The sequence below is a fragment of the Triturus cristatus genome, chromosome 11 (assembly GCF_964204655.1).
Source record: "Triturus cristatus chromosome 11, aTriCri1.1, whole genome shotgun sequence".
NCBI lineage: Eukaryota > Metazoa > Chordata > Amphibia > Caudata > Salamandridae > Triturus > Triturus cristatus.
This window is the reverse complement of record NC_140594.1, coordinates 127867057-127891353: the sequence shown is the minus strand read 5'-3', so window position 1 is coordinate 127891353 and position 24297 is coordinate 127867057. Positions and strand designations below refer to the sequence as shown.

Sequence of the window (24297 nt, the reverse complement as noted above, 5' to 3'; positions counted from 1 at the left end):
GACGTCACACAAACTACGTAAATCCACTCTATTCCCACCCAACTACCCCCCACCCTGCTCCCCTGCACTCTGGGCCTGAAACTGTCCAACTAACAAACTATGCAGAGTGCCTGTCGCCCAAACTTATATCTAAAATTAGTCTAATGAGGGGGTTAGAGACTCCACCACCCTGTTACGGCCCCAGTGCAACGAATAAACCCAGTTCCCGGTGACAGGCGGGTAACTCACAACAATTCTAAATGGATAGGTAGCCCAGCTGCAATTATATATTTCTACAGACGATCTCCATAGTCTCCCACCCACCAGCAGAGTCCAAAAGTTCACAATCTCAAAATGGATCAAATGCACCTCACAGTATAGAGAAAGTCCCGTTTCAGTTCTGGATACCACTGATGATCAGTGAGCGTTATGACCTTCTGCGCCTCTCCAGCCCTCCAACCAGTCAGTTGCAATCTCCGGACGGTCGAAGAACCAGGCTCTGCCCTAAGCCTCCACTCGCAAATGGGCAGGAAATAACATTGCATCTTTTATGCCTTTGTCACAGAGTTTCTTCTTCACCGCGAGGAAGGCCCATCTCTGTTTCTGCACGGCGATGGTGAATTCTAGAAAGAATGAGATTAAAGTATTCTCATACCTCAGAGGGGGGGTCTCCCTGGCATTTTGCAAGATAACGTCCCGGTCGCGGAAGTTCAGCAATCGTGCCAGGATAGGGCGAGGGGGTGCTCCCGGTTTCGGTCATCCCCCAGGTACTCTATGCGCCCTTTCTGAAGAATTTGGACAGGCCCTTTGGTTGTAGGTGTGTAAGTATGAGATCTTCAATGAACAGGTTGGTTGCCTGCCCCTCTGCCTTTTCAGGCACTCCAATAATGCGCACATTATTCCGATGGGTGTGGCCTTCGTAGTGATCGAGTTTATCCTTCGCAAACCTCCGGAAGGCATGTAGGTCCCGGACCTCTTGTTGCAGCTGCGATGTATTGTCAACCAGGCTGGAGGTGGTGATCTCCATCTGTTTAACTTTCTCACCTATTTTCGTTAAGTCCGCTCTGATGAGTGTCACTTCCGACGAGATGGCATCCATCCTTTGCTCTAGGGAGGATCTGACTCCGGAAATGGTTTCCATGACATCCTGTAGTGTCAGTTCTAGAGAGCCCTCCTCCACACCTGCCTTCTATTTGATCATAGACTGATGCTCGGGTAGTGCTGACTTTGGGAGAGCGTACCTGTCCAATTTGTTCTGTTGGACCGTTTTGTGGCCTCTTGTCCCCGACATTGCCTTCAGTGGAGCGCTGGCTGCTCCCGTCCCCCAGGCATCCACGGATCACAGCTATTGATATAAACAGGCGGGCCGATCTGTGGAAGGGGAGGTTCAACCGACTAGATAACTGACGAGGCAGAGGCAGTGGATGAAAAAGAGGGGGGGGGTTGGTGGTTTGCCCCAGCGCCGGCGCGCCCCTTTGCGGAGAACAGTTGTCAGGCTGACCTCAATGGTCTGAGATATTGCGAGTTCCTCGAGAGGGTCGGACATCAATAGACCACTTGTCAGCCCAGAGTGTTACCGGAGGTGCCCTCAGCCTTCCCCGAGTTGGTGGGTGATTGATGTATTCTTGGGTGAATGCAGGGCTTCGCCGCTGTCACCACTTCGCAGGACCGGTGGGTCGTTGATTCACCAGCTGCTAGAGGGGGAGGTAGTGTCCCACAGCGTCTACCGCCTCATGGCTGTCTTGATGCTGGCCCTCGTGCGCCAGTTCCAGGGTTGTTAACAACCGCTCTCTACCTGACAAGGAGAGCGTGGTTGCAAGTGGGCACTAATCATCTGCCTGACTGCGCATGAGGGGGCAAGGCGCACCACAGAGAGCGTGGTCATTGCCAATGCTCGCAGGACTTAATCCACAGGGGTCCAGACCGATCCCTCATGTCGCGGTGGTGCTACAGGTAAAGGATCTGCTGTCGGGAGGGGCACAGCTCACCCCCACGTCCTCAGGTGACACAGGACGCGGGGGGTCCGTGAAGCGCTGAAGTCCGCTGCTCAAATGTGCTCCACCTGTCTCCGTTTGCAGGCCGCAACCCCAGCCTTGCGTAGCGAGCAGTCGCAGCACGGCGATATGCCCCTCCCCTCGAGGTCGCTCGGTTGCCGGAGGCTCCAGGTTGTGACAGCCGCCGTGTCGTCGGGGCCGGTGTCAGGGCTCCAGCGGTCGATGCAGCAGTGGCTACTGGATATTCTGCTAGTGCCCCGTCACTTGGGTATAGGATCAATGCAGCGGATATTGGGGAAGGAATTGGGTGATGGCGGAGCTCCACTTTCACGCGGCCATCACGTTTCGCCCCCGAGAGAGACTGAACACAAAGTATTATCTGGAAACATATTTGGCAAATAGATTTATCAAACACTGACAGCCTCATGTGTTATCACCCTTATTCTTTGTACTTGAAGAAGAAGGAGATATTTATACATGGATTAATTATAGAACTCTAACTAAAATAACCATTAAGAAACATTATTCACTCCCCTTCAACTCAGTCCTGTTAGATCAAACAAAGGATGCACAAATATTTACAAAAATAGATCTAAGAGGAGTTTATCATCTTGTTCGTGAACGAGAGGTTGGTGGAAGATGGAAATTGGTGAAAAATGATGTCAAATTTCATTGGAGTTTTGATATTGACAAGGCCTTTGTAGAACTGAAGCAACAGTTTTCCTCAGATCCAGTTTTAAGACATCCAGTGATAGGTTTACTATTCGAAGGGGACGCCATAGATTTAACTGTAGAAGCTGTATTTTCCCAACAGCAACCTGACACTTGACAATTACATCCAGTGGTATATCTTGCTAAAAAACTGAGCAATGCAGAATGTAATTATATAATCGCTGTAATGGAGTTATTGGACTTCAAAACAGTATTTTCGGAATTGCAACATTATTTATTTGGAACTAAAGTAGCTGTTTGTGTTTTTCACTAACCATCGTAATTTGTTATTCCTAAAGTCAGCCAAAGCTCCTACAGCCAGACAAATTAGATGATTTCCTTAATTTTCATAATACAATTTTGTCATAACATTTTAACCAGGACAATTAAACAAGAAGGCAGTTGCCTTATCTCAAAATCTGGTTGCTGAACTATCTACAGAAATGGATAATGGATAGCCAGGCATGGTACTATTGAGGGGGCACCTGGGTATTAGCGCCAGACCAGCACCCTTTGTCCTTGCCCTTGGGTGCACCCATGGTTGGATTAGGGTCTCCACTTCCTTGCCGGTACCTGCGAGTTTATTCAGTTGCACCAGTGCCCCCACAGCCCGCTCTCTATGCAACCAACCCATTGCACCTCAATCTTGCAGGGGTCTCAGCAGCAGCAAGCCAAGGGGGAAGGAGTAGCGGAAGCATCTAACTAAGAGGGGCCTCCAATTCACTGTTTTGGCTGCCACCTTTGATTGTTGTCCACTTCGAAAGGTCTTTGGTTCCCCAAGACCCCTGCAGGGGCCCTGTCTCTGTGCCTCGGTGTCTCCCAGGTGGTGCAGCTAGTTGGGCCTCCACCACCTTTGGGTCCAGCCAGTGCGTCTTACCAGGGCAGTTGTTAGGGGTCCTATACTCTACCCTCTGGTCTGGTCCGGCCTCCGACATATAGCACCCTCCCCGGGGTCAGTAGCTTACCAGTGTGCATACCCCTCCATTTCGCCTCTCCCCACTAGGTCCACTCTAACACTTGAGCCTGAGAGAAGTTCCAGGGGCCGAGCCAGGAAAAGATGAAGGGCAGGCGACTGTCCCTGAGGACGCACCAGGACCAAGGACGTGACACCCCCCACCCCCCGGCTTACTGGCCGTTTGCAGCGTGCCCTCTCACCTCCTGGGCCCACACCAGGGCCAGGGATTACGTTCTCGGCCGGCCGCCCTGTCAGTGTTCAGCCCCCCGCTCTACAGCTCCTCTCTCCACAACGCCAGATGCAGCCAGCAAGGACAACTCCAGCAATCCTCCAGGGGCATAGGCAGGCACCCTAGTCGGGGTCAGCTTCTGCGGTCCATATCACAGCCATAGGCCGCACACTGCCGCAGTTCTCAACCCTCTGGGGTTTAATGGGTCTGCAGTGATGGGCTGGGGGGGCGCAAGGTGGCATCAACCTGCAGGAAGGCCGTCGGGGTCACAGGTAATACACCCCCTGGGCCCCTCTCTCACCTACCAGGATGCCACTGGATCAGGCACTGAGCTTCCATGCCGCAAGTTGTAAGAGCAGCCTGGGGGCCTCTCATCTCCAGGCTCAGGTAACACTTGTCCATGCTAGCTCTTGGGAGCTGCCAGTGGCGTCCAGCCACCGTGGGGGCCAGAGCTCACCCCTCATGTCTTTCACTGGGGCCGACCTCTCGTCAGGATGCCCCACCCACCATCTTATTTTCTCTGCACGGCGGTTGGAGCGGAGGAACCAGTCTCCGCCGGGCCCAGGTCCCTCGGCCGCTTAGCTCTCCTCACTGCTAAGGCTCACCGCAGCCCATGACAGAGGGTCAGCTGATTGCAGAGCTCCTCCAGTGTCACTGGCAACCTCCGTCCTTTCGAGTCAGCCGCCGGCCGCCATTTTGCCAGCGCCGTGCAGCCGTCGGCTTGCTCACATCAGGAACCACATCACACCTCCTCGTCACAAATCCGATGTGTTGTTTCAAATCACCACATCCCCTGGTGGTGTTGCTTCAGTGGGGACTGCAGATGGCAGCATTTAGGCTGGAGAACGGGACCATGAACTGGAGCCTCAGTCTACATGTCCGCCATGCATGGATGCTGTCCCTGCCCCCTTCTCGGAATTCATGTTAGTTAACTTTGGAGGGGTTAGATGTAATATTCCCACTCCAATTTAAGTAACTGTAGGAAAAGTGTTGGACTTTGGAAGGGTCAGATTTACTGTTTCCAATACATTAGAAGCAAAACCAAGGTAAGTGTTGGACTTTGGAAGGGTTAGATTTGAACTTTGGAAAGGTTATATTTACTATTTCTAGTCCAATCTAAGCAAAAGTAGGGAATGTGTTGAACTTTGGAGATTTCGATTTACACTCCCACTCCAATCTGAGCAAGAGTAGGGAAAGAGTTGAACTTTGGATGGGTTACATTGACTATTTCCACTCCAACGTGAACAAAAACATGGAAAGTGTTGCACTTAGGAAGGGTTACATATGCATTCCAACTACTAATCATTAAAAAATCTGCTATTTAGAAACATAATGCCATAAAACTATTAAAACATACATAAAAGAAATTCTATAAACTATATAAATAAATAGAACTAAGTGTAAAAAAAATAATACAAAAATAATTTAACAAATAATAGCAAATTAAGTTAATTAAAAATAAATATATTTCCCCTACTACTAGCCAAAAAACAAAAAATATTACAATAAATTATCAATAAAATTACAACATTAAAATACTAATGAAAAACAAATAAAATTTAAAACCAATGGTAACTATAAAATACATTGTCCAAAGTGTATTATTAAAAACACTCATGAATGTCAAGTCAAGAATAACTTTATTTCGGTTCAGAAAACCATAAAAGTTTCACAATAAAAATAGTTACAATTCATAAATCATCAATGAAGAAAGATTAAATACAGCAATTCATAATGTTTCAGCAGAGGCAATTAAAAAAACATCATATCACTTCCTTAAAAAAATTAAATCATACCCTGATAATCCTATTCCAATTTCACTCATAATGCTTTCTAATCAAGATAGAGCTCCTAATAAAGTTTGCTACGGCGATGCAGATATCGGAGGAGGCCAATATGTGCAGGTAATTAAAACCATCATTATATGAACAAGGACGAATATTCCTTAATAAGGGAAGCAGAAATCTGATTCTCATTGGCCTATATAATATAGCCTTCTAGCCCGCCGTAGCGGGCTATACCGGCTATTAAAGGCCCGCTCCAGCGTTAAAGGCCCGAGCCGAAGGCGAGGGACTATAACAAGGGAGCAGGACTTTAATAGCTGGTATGGCCCAGCTACGAAGGGCTATAAGGCTATTAGAACATTCTGCCACAAGAGGGCAGAATGTTCCAACAAATAAAACAAAGGCCTCTCAGAGTTCGAGGGGTTTAAATCCCCTCGGGCTCCGAGTGGCCTTTGAAAACAACATTGGAATGTTGCTTTGCGGGCCTTTACCGGCCCGTAAAAGCATGGAGCACTCTATTGTCTTCAATGGAGCTCCCAACATTACAATGTTCTAATGTGCAATACAATAAAAAGTGCAACGTGCTTTGCCCAGAAAAATTATCACATGGGCAAGGCATAAGCTTCTCCGCCCATCCTCCTTGACGAGGAAATGCCAACAAAAAGTGCACAGTGCATAGTCGGTGTAGGAAGGTAGAATCTGACTGCATGGTTACCCCCACTTTTTTCCTGGTGTTTTGCTGGTTTTCGACTTAGTTTGACTGGGATCCTGCTAATCAGGACACCGGTCGATCTGCCTTCTCCCTAAATTGGTTCTTCATGTACTTTAGGTACGCTCCAGATTGGATTCTGGGGTACCCTTATAAGTCCCTAGTATATGGTATACTATATACCCAGGAAATAGGTACCCCAGGGGCCTCTCAGGGGCTGCAGCATGTATTATGCCACTCCTGGGAGACCATTCAAAATGACAGGACAAGTCTACTATAGCTGCCTGTGTGAGGTGGTGCATGCACCCCTTACTTAGATATAGGTTCACTATATCTATCCATATCACTGCACATATAAACCTATCAGTCACCCCTATGGCAGGCCTTATCAATCCTGAATGCAGGGTGCTGGGTTTTATGTGAGAGGGTGCCCATGCAAGAGCAGAGCCCCTCTGCAGCCTGTGGAACCTCTATTCCGGGGCTGTTTGTGATGCAGCCAACCATATACTCTTAAGTGCATTATAACCTTGTGGTAAATGCTAACTTTAAAACGGCTGCATTGAAACATATCGTGTTTGGTGTCAAACACCTTGGAATCATACCTCCACACCAGTAACTGGTGTGGGAGGTATGATTCCACCCTACTAGAGGGAGAAATATGACAGCACCGGTACACCCGGTACTAACTTCACAGACCCTGGCATCACAAAATGGATGCTGCCAGCCACAGACACGAGCCTGCCCTCCTGCTGCTGGACAAAATTCTGGCAGGGGAGGCTGGACAATAGGTTTCCTGTCACAGGAAGGTGTGGCCACCTCCCAGACAGGCTTTAGTGTATTGGGGCTGGGTGGGTGCACTCCAAGAGTTATTTGATGTCTGCACTGGGGGCACCTTTGGAGTCCCTGTGCATAGTCCAGCTCAAACCGGTTGCAGGAGCCATTTGCTCCTGCTCTGGCATGAAACTGGACAAAGGACATGGGTGTAGCCACCCCTCTATCCTGACCCTCACATAGGTGGGTCCCCAGAGTTTGTCCCACCCCTTCCTTGGGTATAAAGTAGGAACCCCTGGCTACAGGACTTTAGATTTACCTGGACGAAACTCTGCTACAGAAACCAAGTACTTCAACTATCTACACTACGTTGGATGACCGAAGAATCTCCCTTGGAGTAAAGGAGTTACTCCCCTGCAAGGCAGCCACCAAAGATGCATCTGACCAGTTTGCATCTACGCAGCTCCTGAAGGACTCCAAAGATTTTTCAACACAGGAGGTGGGTTCCTTAGTTTCCCTGAGGACGACCAGTGCTCTCAGCAAACCTGAGACCCGCAGCCCTCGTGGGGACCGTGCAACCCGTACCCCTGGACACCGTGCTCATTTGCAGCAGCATATGCTTTTTGGCAATCCCTGAGGCTGTGCTTTGGACTACTTGTAGTTCAGACCCCAATCAGTGATTCCACTGAAGATTACTGGCCTACACTCCACGAGTGTTCCGTGGGCTGGTATTTTGTGAATCCTTTCGAGGTCCCTTCACCATCCCTGGTCCGTCGACCTGTGGGTCCCTCAGAAGAGTACTTTAACTTTCAGTGGGCTTTCCTGGTTGCTCCAGACGTACCCTGACTCTCCATTGCTTGGAGAGTACACAGAACCTTGCTGGTCCGCACTGAAGCATCTTTTCTCTGACCGCATGGGGTGCAGTTGCCAAGGCTTGTTGGTCTCCAATCCGGACACTGACCCTCCAGCACTGACATCCTTTGTGGGACAGCTCGCCTGTGGACTTTGGTCATCATCGACATCTCCTGGTCCTTGTGGCTGCAGAGTCAAGCTTCACCTCTTCGCACCTGAAGCATCCAACATCGGTGGGCATTTGTCTACCGAGCCCCTGGTCACTGGCAAGTGACCCAGACTCTGTCCCCTCTGCTTTCAGGTTCTTCTCAGCTCCACTCCAGGCTTGGATCACACCGTACACTTTTCCTCTTCACAGCAGCAGCACTTTGCAGCATCATGCCTTTGAAAACGACAAAGATTCCCGACACCATTTGACACCTATGCATCCGGCTTCCCTGGGTTAGATAACACGAGTACTCCGGTGCTCACATGGGTGCTGGCCTTAGAACCTTCTAAGTTTGAAAGGGTTTGCTCAAAGTCCTCTCCTAAGTGTCCTTAATCTCAAAAACCGCGACTTTCCCATAGGGTTGTACGGAGCTTGCGGCTGTGTTCTCACACTGCACGCGTCCCCCGTGGGTCCCCTGTGTCACTGGTTCCTTGGGGTCCCAGCGATTCTACGTGCTCTGGGCACTGTGTCTAGTCTAGTCGTGGTTGTTATACCACTTTCTTAATATATGGTTTGGTCTCCCCCTAGGGCCCACTGTGTATTGTGCTATTTACTGTTAATATTGTGTACCTTGTTCTCTAATCTCATAAAGAGGTTAGTAGAGAGTGTTTATTAATAAATACATATATTTTATTTATATTCCGTGTGTGGTTCTCCTTTCATTTAGTGATTCAGGAGGTTATAATCTGGTAAACCAAGCTGCTTTACATTCCTTCGAGACTTAGCCTGAAGGCTGCTCTCCATAGCTACCACTAGGATAGCTTTCAATAAAGGGTGTCTTTAACTTAATCATCAATAAGGGTCGTTTGGACTGGTGCAAGGTGCCCACTATAACTAGTGGACAGCATATACCAGGCCAACTTTTCACATTGGTGTGCAGCGGCTGGGATTCAAGCTTGCTATTGCTTTACCAGATAATCTCATTGAGTGAGTAACTGAAAACCACTATAGGCACATAGGTACATATAATCAAGACTAGAATAAAGTAAGTTCTACTGAACTTAGAGTTGGGTAAGTCAAGGGCCTAGCACACCCTTTCTCCAACTCAAGAGAGTTTAGTAGTTCCCACTAGGTTGGGTAGGTGCCACACCACATGACACTAGTATGTCTTCTAGGGCACAAGCCAGTGGGGCTCTAACCACTAAGTATGACCATATCCCATTCCAAGAATTGAGGAGTATGTGTACTGCTTGGAAACTGAGGACTGGGAGAAGTGCTAGCACTCAACGCCTCATGGAGGCTTTGCTGTTAGATGATCTCAGAAAGACCCCAGGGTCTGATGAGGCAGGCAAGTTGGGTGGGACAGCAGAAGAGGACAGGCCAGGAAGAGAAAACATCCAGGACCTAGACTCTGAAGCTGACCAGGAGGATCAAGATGATTCTTACCTGGACAATCAAATCTTTCCTGAAGGTGAGGGAGAAGGCCTCAGTGGCCCTCTCCTTACCCTACCTGGAAGGGTCAACAGGTTACCAAGAAGATCCAGATCTCCTTCTCAGGAATCTAATCATTCTGGTACTTCTGTAGCGAACTCTGTTTCTCATCGGACCTCCACTTCTCATAAAAGGGAGTCCTCTTACGAGAGGAAGTGCAGGCTGCTTGACTTTGAGAGAGCTAAGCTCAGGATCAAGAGAGAGCAATTGGCCTTAGATGGGGAATCCCTGGAGCTTCAGAGAGCTTCTAAAAGGTTGGGGCTAGAGCCCCATGGTGGCAGCAACAGTGTCCCTAGAGGTAGAGAACATAGTCATGACCACAGGAACCTGAACACGATTGTCCCTCCCTACCAGAGTGGGGATGGCATCCACAAATGGATAACTGCACTGGAGAGGGCCTGTAAAGTACAGAGTGTCCCTCAGGAGCAGTGGGCAGCAATCTTGTGGCTCTCCTTTGCAGACAAAGGTAGAGAGAAGTTCCTCACTGTTAGAGAAGAGGATGCTGATAATTATACAGTCTCGAAGAGTGCTCTGATTGATGGGTTTGGCTTAACCACTGAACAATACAGGATTAAGTTCAGAGATAGCCAAAAGGCACAGACTTAAGACTGGGTTGACTTTGTATATTGTGCTACTGAGGCTCTGGATGGTTGGATACATGGCAGCAAGGTGCATGACTTTTTAGGATTGTACAATATGATCATGAGGGAGCAGATCCTTAATAATTGTCAAAAACAGCTTTTACACCAGTACCTGATGGACTCTGATCTGACCTCTCCCCAAGAATTGGGAAAGAAGGCAGACAAACGGGTCAGAACCAGGGTAAGAATCAGGGTGGTGATCAGAAGAAAGATTCTTCCAAGACCCAAGAGAAAGGTGGGGATAAATCAAAAGATAAATCCACTACAGGGCCCCAAAAGTCCTCTCCTGGGGGTGGGCCCCAAACTCTTTCCTCCCCTGAAACGAAACCTTAGTGGTAGTAGTGCACCCGAAACGTTAGGTGGTTTCTCATGGGGAACAGAGGTGGGCCATGATTTAGAAAGGTCCCCCTCACAGGCCTCCTCAGTCTGTGATGGTGGCATGGGATTTGCCACTTTTACTGTCAGCCCCAATTCCTTGGGCAAGTACAGACAGGAGCCACTAATCAAAGGTCAGAAGGTGTTTGCATTCAGGGACACAGGGGCTAGTGTCACCATGGTGACAGGGAAGCTAGTCCCCCCTCAACAGCTTTTACCTGAGTTTAAGTACCAGGTGGCCAACATTGATGGTATAAGAACAGATCATCCCATGGCCATAGTCAATCTCAGCTGGGGAGGGGTCACTGGCCCAAAGAGCGTGGCAGTGTCCCCAAACTTGCCTGTATATTGCCTGTTGGGTAATGATGTGGAAATTTCAGCCTGGACTGAAGTTGAATACCAGGCCCATTTGAGAATGTTAGGCCTCCCTGAGAGAGTTGGTGGGGCTCTGAGGACCACAGCCCAACTCCAGGGAAATTTTGGAGTGATGGAGTCTGAAAGAATGGCCCACTCTCCTCCACACGAGAGCACAAGGGTTGAAGAAAAGTATTCTTCCCCCCAGACTATAGGTAAGGGTCACCCTCCTCAGGGAACTGATCCTACCCCTAGTGAAGGAACTGCCCCAGAGCTGGTCAGGCTTGTCCTGGCAACACCCCTGATGGCAGGGGACCCTTCCAAGGTGGTACCCAGTCTGGAGCAGGTAACCTGCCCCTCTCTACCCTACCTCAATCAGCCTAGGGCTGCAGAGGTCAGGGAGGTCAGTGGACCCCTAAAGGCCCACTGCCCAGAGGAACCCCACCCCCCCCCCATCAACAGATTAGGGACACCCAGTCTAGTAGCCCTAACCATGTGAAAATTCCTCAACACACTGAGGGATCCCTTTTATCATTGAATAGGCACCAACCCCAGATAGACTCTGTTGGGCAAAGGCAAACCTGGGACACAGTGGTTCAAAACCTACCATGTCCCTCCAGTGTTCCAACCAAAGGGACCCAACCCCCAGCTGTAGGCTGCCAGAGGTTGACCCTTAGGGCCAGATACAACTCAGTTGTGGAAAGAAAGGCCTCCATGGTGACCAGTGATCTGAGGAAGCTGAGGCCAACTTTATTAGGGCCTCACTTCTCTACTCAGACACCCCACCAGCCTTTTACTTTGCCAGAACACCCTACAGTTAGAAATGCCAACTTTTGGAGACCATCCCATACCCGTTAGGGGTAGGGACTGCCTAGTGGACCATAAGACAGAGGGTATCCATGCTAATGCAGGATCTTCCTTATATGGTCACTTAGTCAAAGGCTCAACTGGCCAAGGTTAGCCTTATCTCCTTTCGTTTGGGGGGGGGGGGGTTTGTAGGAAGGCGGCATCTGACTGCATGGTTACCCCCACTTTTTTCCTGGTGTTTTGCTGGTTTTGGATTTAGTTTGACTGGGATCATGCTAATCAGGATCACAGGCTATCTGCTTTCACCCTAAATTGGTTGTTCATGTACTTTAGGTACACGCCAGATTGGAGTCTGGGGTACCCTTATAAGTCCCTAGTATATGGTATACTATATACCCAGGGCATAGGTACCCCAGAGGCTTCTCAGGGGCTGCAGCATCTATTATGCCACCCCTGGGAGACCATTCAAAATGACACAACAGGTCTGCTACAGCAGCCTGTGTAAGGTGGTGTATGCACCCTTACTTAGCTATAGGTTCACTATATCTAGCCATATCACTGCACATATAAACCTATCAGTCACCCCTATGACAGGCCTTATCAATCCTGAAGGCAGGGTGCTGGGTTTTATGTGAGAGGGTGCCCACGCATGAGCAGAGCCCCTCTGCAGCCTTCGGAACCTCTATTCCGGGGTTGTTTGTGATGCAGCCAACCAAATACTCTTAAGTGCGTTATAACCTTGCGGTAAATGCTAACTTTAAAACGCCTGCATGGAAACATGTCGTGTTTGGTGTCAAACACCTTGGAATCATACCTCCACACCAGTAACTGGTGTGGAAGGTATGATTCCACCCTACTAGAGGGAGAAATATGACAGCACCCGTACACCCAGTACCAACTTCACAGACCCTGGCATCACAAAAAGGATGCTGCCAGCCACAGACTCGAGTCTGCCCTCCTGCTGCTGGACGAAACTCCGGCAGGGGAGGCTTGACAATAGGCTTCCTGTCACAGGGAGGTGTCACCGCCTCCCAGACAGGCTTTAGTGTATTGGGGCTGGGTGGGTGCACTCCAAGAGTGCTTTGATGTCTGCACCGGAGTCTTTTTGAATCAGCCTCGGCAAAGCAAAATGTGATTTATGCTCCCCGGGTGGAAGGTGCGCAATCCTACTATTACGTCCTTCTGTAGCGGCAGGACTGCGCGCCTTCCACCCGGGGAGCATAAATCACATTTTGCTTTGCCGAGGCTGATTCAAAAAGACTCCGGTCAGGATTCACATATACAACCATTTGCAGGACATTGTTGGTCCCTGAATTTCATCAGGCAACCACCAGCCTCGACCTGAAGAGGTCACCTTGAGGGAATTCACCCCTTCGTGCGGACTGTCTACAACACCTTAGCCTTGAAGAAGACCTGCCATGACATCAATGAATTAGGCTGTTGTCAGGGTCGAAACATCGGCGTTACACATTGGCTCAGCTACAATAAGTCTCTTGGTTAAGAATAATGAGCAGGTTTGCCATATACCGGCGACATTGACTTATTTTGTTCTGATCTTTTCCTCATTTGTAAATCCAATTTGATCATTTGTAAATAGTTTACGCTTGCACCTGTATATATTGCCTTCACATCACCACAGTCACTGAGCACTCACTTCACTATATGTCACTATCTGTCTTGACAGCCTTATAAGTTAAAATAAATATTCTGATTGCATTTTTCAGAAACAAAGTCAATCTGACACTCTATGAATTGAATTTTTCACAACTTTTTGTTCTTGGTTTGTGTTCGGTCGGTATCTAAGTTGAATGGTACCCTTGAAAATATGGGCCATATGTAGGTAGCCTCACATTTACCGATTCATAAATACCGAATTTTACCGATTCGGTATTTATGAATCGGTAAATGTGATGTAGGTAATGATTCGGTAAAGTTTACCGAATCGGAAAAATTCGGTATTTATGAATCGGTATTTACCGATTCGGTAATGAGGCATACCTTCCCATTGATTCCTATGGGCCTGGAGGCCCATAGGAATCAATGAGAAGGTATGCCTCATTACCGATTCGGTAAATACCGATTCGGTAATGGGGGGAGCATATACAAGGGTGGCAGGGTGTCACATTGACACCCTGTTGCACCCCTGAATCTTGCATGTGTGCACATGTGGCGCACATACATGCCCTAAGGGCATGTATGTCTGCCACATGGCACTCTTAAATCTGCAAAATATTGCTTTTTGCAAAGTATTCGTTATTTATCACCAACCTGTATTTGGTGGTAAATAACGAATTCTTAATCATAATTTTCACTCTTTAGAGTGCTCCCTACATTGGTATTTACCGAATCGGTATTTTACCGATTTCTTAATTTCCGATTCGGTAAATACCGAATACAGAAAATCAGCCCCCTACATCGCAAATGCCTAAATACCGGTCGGTAACGGGATATTCTTCTGAGAGCCAAATCTTGGACCATAAATACAAAGGGGCACAGCCAATACGATCTTCTATGAACTCTTGACCCAGTTCAGTGTGGCAAAATAAAGTGGGGGCACTTTTTGGTACCATCAGTAGTCTTTTACTAAATGTATTCTCTACTAGTTGGAGTTGTTGGCTTCCATTGTACCCCCAAACCCCAGCCCCATATGTGGCGATAGGGAGGCATTTAGCTCTGTAAAGAATTAATATTTCCTTCACCAGCTTATGCCCCAATTTACAATCAAACCGAAACAACCCACCGACAGCCCTGCTTGTCTGCTGTGCTCTAGTGGTTTAAAGTGGTCCCCATTTCATCTGATCATTGAATAAATTACCCAGATACGAGAAATTATTACCTTTTTCTATCTTCTTTCCCTGGACAATAAAAGTTTTGGTTTTTGTGGACTCATGAAAGGAAAAACGATGAATTAAAAGACAACAAATAATTTACAAAACAAGTAATCAGTTCTATAAGTTACATAATAAATCAACAATTAAATATTTAATTAGCATAACAAATGAATCTGTAAAAAAACCCTCGCTCTATTCTTCTACAAATGGAGCAACCTGCTACTAACATATCAATTAGTAATTAAACTATGCAACAATAAAATAACATCAAAAAACACAAAATGCACTAATATATTTGAAATAACTATTTGTCAATTAAACAATGTACATATGTAATTACCAATTAAATATTTAATTAACACAAAAAATAATTTAAAAATAAACAAATATATGACTTCCAACTCTTTATATATTTCTAATTAAATGTAAACAAAGTTTAATAACTCAACAACCTGCTGCTGATTTAAAAATGTCTAATTAAATGTAAGCAAATTTTAGTAACACATAAAAATAACAAATTATCCTAATTTTTTTATGAAATTAATAATATTAACACCTAAAATGAATATAACCACAATATATTAAAACAACACACACACATATCCCAAAAAATCATACAACTATATTAAAGTAAACTATATTATATACAACCATAATCCTAAAAATATTCTGTTCCTCGATATAGTGGCGATATTTCTGATACAATATTCATGTCACACAATATTGTTGATTTGACAGTTTGGTCGTTCCCCGTCTGGCTGGTCGTCGAGTGGTAGCGCGTGGCAGCGCAGTGATATGGCAGTGCAGGAGGCGGCCAGTAGTCGAAGGGCACCGCTTGGCAGGTGAGTGACAAGGCAGCGCAGTGACGTGGCGCGGCAGGTGTAACATACAGCGTCTGGAAGTTGAATTACATGGCACTAGAATGACGCTGCCGGTGGTTGGTCGGTAGAGCATGGTGGCTGAATGTTACCAAACAGCAGACACACGCTGCTAGATTAATATGGATATCGATGTGGATTGTGCTGGGTGGTTTGTGGCGATAATTGATTAGGGCCGCCATGATGCCTCTATCCCCCTCCCCCCTCGGATGCTTGGTGCTCTGTTCGTCCTTCCCATGTCCATTATCACAGGGCCCTCTGACGTCATACAGCTCCGGTATAACCTGACGTCAGCACTGACTTTGCGGAGGTCACACATGCAGCGCGGGCTGGGGCGAGGGGGGGGGGGGCGATGCATCTGAGCAGCCGCTTGGGCTGGATCAGGGTCAGTCACAAGGAAGTCAGAGGCGCGCGGGCTTCTCTGGAAATCTAGAGGCATTGCAACAGGCGGGTCCTGTAGGACTGGGGCAGACTCAGTCGAATGTCTGTCTGAAGGTGAAGTGAGCCTGGAGATGAGGTCACACGTCGAGGGTTTTGAGAGTGAAGGGACCGCCATGAGGGAAAGAGGGTCCCCTGACTGTGGCTACTGTGACCAATACATGGGTTTTGGGCTCCCTTTTCCCCTGCAGGGGCAGGCCTCGGAGGGCCTCGGTGGGTGGCGGTTACCTGAGAAGACTTTCCTTTTCCAGCTCGGTGGCGCGGAAGCAGGCTCCCGTCGGCTGGGAGAGAGTTAAACGGCAGTCAGAGGCAGCAGCCCTGCGCGCGCCCAGGCAGGCAGGAGGAAGGCAGGCAGGCAGGCAGGCAGGCAGCTCCACGGGCGGGCAGGAAGGGGGCAGCCCCGGCTCCAGGTGCTGCCGGATCGCCTTTCCCGCCCTCTGACCCGCTGCACCTTTCACTCCTGCTCCGGTTGCCCGTTAAATATTCATGCCCTCTGGCATTGTATTTATTGCAGCCCTGCTCCAGCCCCGGCAGGCAGCAGCCCTCCGTCTCACCCGCCGGTCTGCAGCCGCCCCGACGGCCCCACTGAACCTGGACCCGGGCTTCGGTCCTCCGCAGGTACCGGCCACTCTCCCAGGGGAGGGGGCAGGCAGGGGGATAGGAGAAGGAGGGGCGGCGAGAAGTGGTGAAGGGAGGAAGAGGCAAGGAAGGCAACAGTGAGGGAGGGAGGAGCTGGTGCTAACAAGAGGGAGGGGTAAGAAAGACGTAAATGAGGTAACAGTGAGGTAGGCAGGGAGATTTAGGGTGCATAAAAAAGAGGAAAAATTCGGTCTGAGGGCTGAGGAAGAGACAAGAGGGATAACGGCGAAGCAGGCGATGAAGAAGTGAGACCAAAGGATAGTGGAGAGGGAGGGCAAGAGAGGACGGGGAGGCATAGGTGAAAGGGTGAAAGTAGGCAGGGACCAAAGAGGGCAGTGACCCAGAGGGCAGATGTAAGAAAGAGGAAGAAGGGGTAACTGTGACAGAGGTGAGGGGAAATTGGGATAGGGTGAGAGTAAAGGGAGGGTAGAAGGGGAAAGGGAGATCGAGGGGCAATAGAGTGGGGGCAGAAGTGAGTGGGGAGGAGGATGTGAAGAGGAAAGAGGAGGCAGAGAACAGTTGAACAGAGGCACGCGAGGGAGGGCTCGTGGAGGAAATGTGGCAAGAAAGGTCTCTTTGAAAGAGGACTTAAGGGAGAGGGGGGATATCTAGCGGGCAGTAAGAAAGGAACGGGCCAAAGTGCAAGTGAGAGCAGGCGTTAGGAGGCGAGAGACACAGGGTCTGGAGGGGGAGAATTTGAAGTGGTGGAGATGAAAGGAGCGCAGGGGGCGCGAGGGAGCAGGAAGGGACAAGTGTGGTAAAAGTAGCAGTAAGGGAGGGGAAAAGGGGGGAAGTTTGGAAGCCGAGGGGTGGAGGGAAGGAACTCAGAAGTTACAGAAGTGCTGGAACGGAAGAAGCGAGGCAGTGAGGGAGGAGGCACAAGGAGGCGAGGGAAGAGTGAGAGAGGAGAGGGGGCAGAGAGGATTCGGAGGGGAAGCTTTCAGGGAGGCACTCCCCCTGGGCAGGGGCTGGAGGAGGAGCGCTCGAGACAGGAGCTGTCCCCCGGGCCCCGGTGCTGAACAGACTCCTGGACTCTGGCGGCTAGCACGGCGTCTACCTGTGCTCAGGGCCCGGCTCCTCCCTGGACTCAGGACCCCGCACCAGCCCAGCCGAGGACCCTGCAACTCCCAGGGCGGAGACCCTTGTCTCTGCTGGACTCAGGACCCCGCACCTTCCCGGGCCGAGGACCCTGCATCTCCATAGGCTGAGGACCCCGCACCTCCCTGGACTGACGGAGCCCACCTCCCTTCGCTGAGGACAGTAAACCTCCATGGGCCGGCAACACTTCAACTCAGCGGGGCTTTACTTCCTTCCAGGGCTAGTTTCGCCGGGATCACCCGAGGTTTAGAGTGCATTCCCCTCCCACCCTTGCCTAGAATACCTCCACCCTACATCGCCTGTGGTCCCCAGGTCTGAGGTCACCTCTCTGGGTAAACACCCCCTCAGCAGCCCTCCCTGTGAACTCTTCTCATGTTCCCCCTCCCCCTTGCTTGGCTGAAGAAGGGCTTCTCAAGCCCCTTAAATAGGGACCACATCCGCCCCAGGACAACTCCACCAGCTGGGCGGACCACCTTCCCTGGGCCGAGGAATTGTTCACCTCTGTCGGCTGAGGGCATCGCTTCCACCAATGAGTCCATGGTGTGAGGACAGACTCACTTCCTGTGACGTAGGACACGCCCACCTCTTTGAGCTGAGCACAGCTCCACGCACGGGACACGTGACTCCCCTTCTCCGTCCATGCGCCGAGGGCATGTCCATCTAAATGGGTTGAAAGGTTCATAGGACTCCCCCACAGACGCCTTTCCCTCCGCTGCACCTCGGCATCTTTACCTGTCCAGGCAGAAGACATCTGCCCCCTGGGCTCAGAACCGGTCCATCGCTCCAGGCAGAAGAAGCCCGCTCTCCCCCTGAACTGGGGGCATTTCCCTGGCCTCTAGACAGAGGACGGTGCCTCTGTGTGACTGAGGACTTGAAGCCACTTGGAATGAAACTTCCTCACCCCAGTAGTATAACAACACCCCAACACCTTGTGCCAGGGAGATGTCTGAGCCCTTGGATTAAGGCCACACCTCACACTCCTTAGTCCTTGCACACCTCTCTCCTGCAAGGCATGCCACACCTCCACCTTCCAGAGCAGGGGACCCTCGCGTCTCGCCGGCCTCGAAACATATGTCCCTTGCTTGACTGAGTTTATCCGCCACTCATGGGGCTTCGAAGTCATTCTTCTTGCTCGGGTGAATGCTCGTGCACCGCTGTTTGCAGGCTTCCCACCCCTCTTCTAGTGATACCGCCGCTCCACTGAGCTGAGGGAATCAGCCCATCTCTCCGTTGAGGGCCATCTCTCTGCGGCTCATCTCTGGGTGGAGAGGCTCTTCCCCCTCGTTCGTCTTTGGGCACCAATCTCAGCTCAGAGAGACAACACAGTGAGAAAAGGGCATCTCCCTTGCTTCCAGCCGAGAGGCGTTTCCACCTCCCTGAAGCTGCAGACATCTCCACCCTCAATAGGTTGAGACCACCCCCACCTACCCTAAACTTCAGGTGCCTTCACCTTGGATTAGCTGAAGGCACCGCCAGCAGCCAGAGCTGATCACAATTATATCCCAAACCACCGCTCTTGGGCAGAAGACACCGCCTCGCGGGATTGGTCCGCTCCACCTGCTCTGGGTGGAGACCTTCTCTGTGGCTGAGGTCTCCTGACTCAGGAGCTCCAGGCATACGTTTAAATCCAATGGCACCTGTCCTGGCTTCCCCAGAGTGGAGCTTCCGGCACCTCCAGCAATGACCTCTCCCATTCCTAAGAGTGAGTCCAAGACTTCCTTGCTGAAGCCTGATGGGAGCAGCAGAAGGTCCACCAGGGACAAGCCCCCCAGCAGACCCCAAGGGAGGGACGGGCCGGGCCCAGTTAGGAACGTGGGAGATGACCCCAGCAGCCAGGACTACCAAGAATCAGATGCCAGCTCCAGGAGGCCACTCTGCCACCCGGGAGCCAACGGGCATCGAGTGAATGGGGTAAGGAGGCGCCAGTCCCATGGTGGGTCCGAGAGCCATCTGCCACCTTCTGAGGTGGACTCCAACATTAACCACAGCAGGAAAAACAGTAGGACTTCTAATGGAAGACCTGTGAGGTCACTGTCCCAGGGGGAGGGAGGCCAAGCCACAGCCCACCGAGAGAAACACAGCCATGTGTCCAATGAAAGAGAGGAAAACAGTGACCCATTCGAAGAAGGAGGTCCAACCATAGCCTACAGGAAGAGGTCATCAAGAGCATCCAATGGAAGCGCTGACAGCCACCAGCCACCAGCAGAATCTCACAGCCAGAGACACTCAAGGGCCCCCAGGCACCACCAGCGCCCAGATCACCTCCAGGAACATGCCAATCAGATTCAACACCACCCAAGCCACCACCACCAGCCCACTGACAACCACACTCATCTCCAGCTCCATCCCAGTGCCGCCCAGCAGCACCACCGCGCGCCGCAGCACCACCCACAGCATCCTAGCCACCGGTCCCCTCACCACCCTCCATCCCAGCAGGAGTCCAGCCCCAAGCAGGCTCACCCCAGCCCGGTCCAGCGCCGCCCCAGCCCAAGCCACCTGTACCCCAGCTTCCAGCAAGAGCCTCCCCCAGTGGGGTCTCCTGGAGTGGAGGAGCCTTCCAACGGGCAGAGGGACCGCTCCAGCAGGGATCCTGTGAAGACCCCCGAGGGCTCCTCGCCGCAGCTGGCAACCTCTAGCACCAAGTCGCCAGCCAAGAACAGCGGCAGCACCCAGTCTTTGGAGGTGGACCCCCTCTTCCAGCAGCTGAACCCCATCCTCAGCCCCGTCTTTGGACAGGTAGGAACCTTGTGTTATTACCCCTGGCTCACTGTGTCTCTGTCCGGTGTGAACATCTGTGGGTCACCGCTGCAAATGCACTGGCATCTGCCATGGGGCACCCCCTAAACATCCACAGCTGGTGCCCCTATCTCTTTTGGGCAAGAAAGCCAAAGAGCACGGGTTTAGTTGGAAACATCTGGGGAGTAAAGGTGGGTGCAGACCTGGTGTTCTGCCGCCCTGGAGACAGGATGAAAATTGCAAATTCTTGACCCACATATGGAGTATTTGGGGAAAGAGTGCGGGCATGTAGATTAGGTGTCAAGCGCAATTCATTAAAGTGCTTAGATACGGAGTAAAACGAATGGGAGCTATGTCTGCCCGTGACTGATGTGTCTTTCTCTTTTTGTATCCATCCTGCACTGAGCAGACAGCGGGGATGGGGTGTTGGGGGAAGGAACAGAAGAGGGGGCGGAGGGTCTGCAGGCTGCCAGCGGCAGAGAAAGACAAGTCACTCTGAGAATTAAACGCTGATCCCGCGCTGCGAGTTTAGGTCACGCGTGGTATTAAAATACATTCCTGCAGAATGGCCGCCGCGGAGGCAGCGGACTACAGCAGAGGCTGTTCACACCAGACACGCCAGCTCCCTCCTGTCAACCCAAAGATCTCACCCTACTGCCCGACCTGTCGCTGTGCTCCCCCTACAACTACATACCCGCACAACTCACCCTACTGCCCGACCTGTCGCTGTGCTCCCCCTACAACTACATACCCGCACAACTCACCCCACTGCCCGACCTGTCGCTGTGCTCTCCCTACCATTACACACCCGCACAACTCACCCTAGTGCCCGACCTGTCGCTGTGCTCTCCCTACCACTACACACCCGCACAACTCACCCTACTGCCCGACCTGTCGCTGTGCTCCCCCTACAACTACACACCCGCACAACTCACCCCACTGCCCGACCTGTCGCTGTGCTCCCCCTACAACTACATACCCGCACAACTCACCCTACTGCCCGACCTGTCGCTGTGCTCCCCCTACAACTACATACCCCACAACTCACCCTACTGCCCGACCTGTCGCTGTGCTCTCCCTACAACTACTTACCCGCACAACTCACCCTACTGCCCGACCTGTCGCTGAGCTCTCCCTACAACTACACACCCGCACAACTCACCCCACTGCCCGACCTGTCGCTGTGCTCTCACTACCACTACATACCCGCACAGCTCACCCTACTGCCCGACCTGTCGCTGAGCTCTCCCTACAACTACACACCCGCACAACTCACCCTACTGCCCGACCTGTCGCTGTGCTCTCCCTACAACTACACACCCGCACAACTCACCCTTCAGCCCGACCTGTCGCTGTGCTCTCCCTACCACTACACACCCGCACAACTCACCCTTCAGCCCGAGCTGTCGCTGTGCTCTCCCTACCACTACACACCCGTACAACTCACCCCACTGCCCGACCTGTCGCTGTGCTCTCCCTACCACTACACACCCGCACAACTCACCCTACTGCCCGACCTGTCGCTGTGCTCTCCCTACAACTACATACCCGCACAACTTACCCTACTGCCCCACCGGTCGCTGTGCTCTCCCTACAACTACATACCCGCACAACTTACCCTACTGCCCCACCGGTCGCTGTGCTCTCCCTGCCACTACATACCCGCACAACTCACCCTACTGCCCGACCTGTTGCTGTGCTCTCCCTACCACTACACACCCGCACACCTAACCCTACTGCCCGACCTGTCGATGTGCTCTCCCTACAACTACATACCCGCACAACTTACCCTACTGCCCCACCGGTCGCTGTGCTCTCCCTACCACTACACACCCGCACAACTCACCCTACTGCCTGACCTGTCGCTGTGCTCCCCCTACCACTACACACCCGCACAACTCACCCCACTGCCCGACCTGTCGCTGTGCTCTCCCTACAACTACATACCCGCACAACTCACCCTACTGCCCCACCGGTCGCTGTGCTCTCCCTACCACTACACACCCGCACAACTCACCCTACTGCCCGACCTGTCGCTGTGCTCTCCCTACCACTACATACCTGCACAGCTCACCCTACTGCCCGACCTGTCGCTGTGCTCTCCCTACCACTACATACCCGCACAACTCACCCTACTGCCCGACCTGTCGCTGTGCTCTCCCTACCACTACACACCGGCACAACTCACCCTACTGCCCGACCTGTCGCTGTGCTCTCCCTACAACTACATACCCACCCACACATCTCACCCTACTGCCCGACCTATCGCTGTGCTCTCCCTACCACTACACACCCACACAACTCACCCTACTGCCCGACCTGTCGCTGTGCTCTCCCTACCACTACACACCCGCACAACTCACCCTACTGCCCGACCTGTCGCTGTGCTCCCCCTACCACTACATACCCGCACAACTCACCCTACTGCCCGACCTGTCGCTGTGCTCTCCCTACCACTACACACCCGCACAACTCACCCTACTGCCCGACCTGTCGCTGTGCTCCCCCTACCACTACACACCCGCACAACTCACCCCACTGCCCGACCTGTCGTTGTGCTCTCCCTACAACTACATACCCGCAAAACTCACCCTACTGCCCCACCGGTCGCTGTGCTCTCCCTACCACTACACACCCGCACAACTCACCCTGCTGCCCGACCTGTCGCTGTGCTCTCCCTACCACTACATACCTGCACAGCTCACCCTACTGCCCGACCTGTCGCTGTGCTCTCCCTACCACTACACACCCGCACAACTCACCCTCCTGCCCGACCTGTCGCTGTGCTCCCCCTACCACTACACACCCGCACAACTCACCCTACTGCCCGACCTGTCGCTCTGCTCTCCCTACAACTACATACCCGCACAACTCACCCTACTGCCCGACCTGTCGCTGTGCTCTCCCTACAACTACACACCCACACAACTCACCCTACTGCCCGACCTGTCGCTGTGCTCTCCCTACCACTACATACCCGCACAACTCACCCTACTGCCCGACCTGTCTCTGTGCTCTCCCTACAACTACATACCCGCACAACTCACCCTTCAGCCCGACCTGTCGCTGTGCTCTCCCTACAACTACATACCCGCACAACTTACCCTACTGCCCCACCGGTCGCTGTGCTCTCCCTACCACTACATACACGCACACCTCACCCTACTGCCCGACCTGTCGCTGTGCTCTCCCTACAACTACACACCCGCACAACTCACCCTACTGCCCGACCTGTCGCTGTGCTCTCCCTACCACTACATACCCGCACAACTCACCCTACTGCCCGACCTGTCGCTGTGCTCTCCCTACAGCTACATACCCGCACAACTCACCCTTCAGCCCGACCTGTCGCTGTGCTCTCCCTACAACTACATACCCGCACAACTTACCCTACTGCCCGACCTGTCGCTGTGCTCCCCCTACCACTACACACCCGCACAACTCACCCTACTGACCGACCTGTCGCTGTGCTCCCCCTACCACTACACACCCGCACAACTCACCCTACTGACCGACCTGTCGCTGTGCTCCCCCTACCACTACACACCCGCACAACTCACCCTACTGCCCGACCTGTCGCTCTGCTCTCCCTACAACTACATACCTGCACAACTCACCCTACTGCCCGACCTGTCGCTGTGCTCTCCCTACTACTACATACCCGCACAACTCACCCTACTGCCCGACCTGTCGCTGTGCTCTCCCCACCACTACATACCCGCACAACTCACCCTACTGCCCGACCTGTCGCTGTGCTCTCCCTACAACTACATACCCGCACAACTCACCCTTCAGCCCGACCTGTCGCTGTGCTCTCCCTACAACTACATACCCGCACAACTTACCCTACTGCCCCACCGGTCGCTGTGCTCTCCCT

The 24297-nt window shown here is 51.7% G+C and overlaps 1 protein-coding gene across 3 annotated transcripts in view; it reads left to right on the top strand.

Annotated features, from left to right (window-relative positions):
• Positions 1–17055: 17055 nt before the first annotated feature.
• The window catches only part of CABP1 (calcium binding protein 1), a 276597-nt gene continuing 269355 nt past the window's right edge, over positions 17056–24297 (top strand). Inside the window, exon 1 of one of the 3 annotated variants that reach the window (XM_085633443.1) lies at positions 17056–20420. In XM_085633443.1, the coding sequence (XP_085489569.1) occupies positions 19365–20420 (1056 nt within the window). In that variant the 5' untranslated portion in view covers positions 17056–19364. The remainder of the gene's footprint in view (positions 20421–24297) is intronic. The other 2 variants (XM_085633444.1, XM_085633446.1) reach the window with 2 other exon arrangements.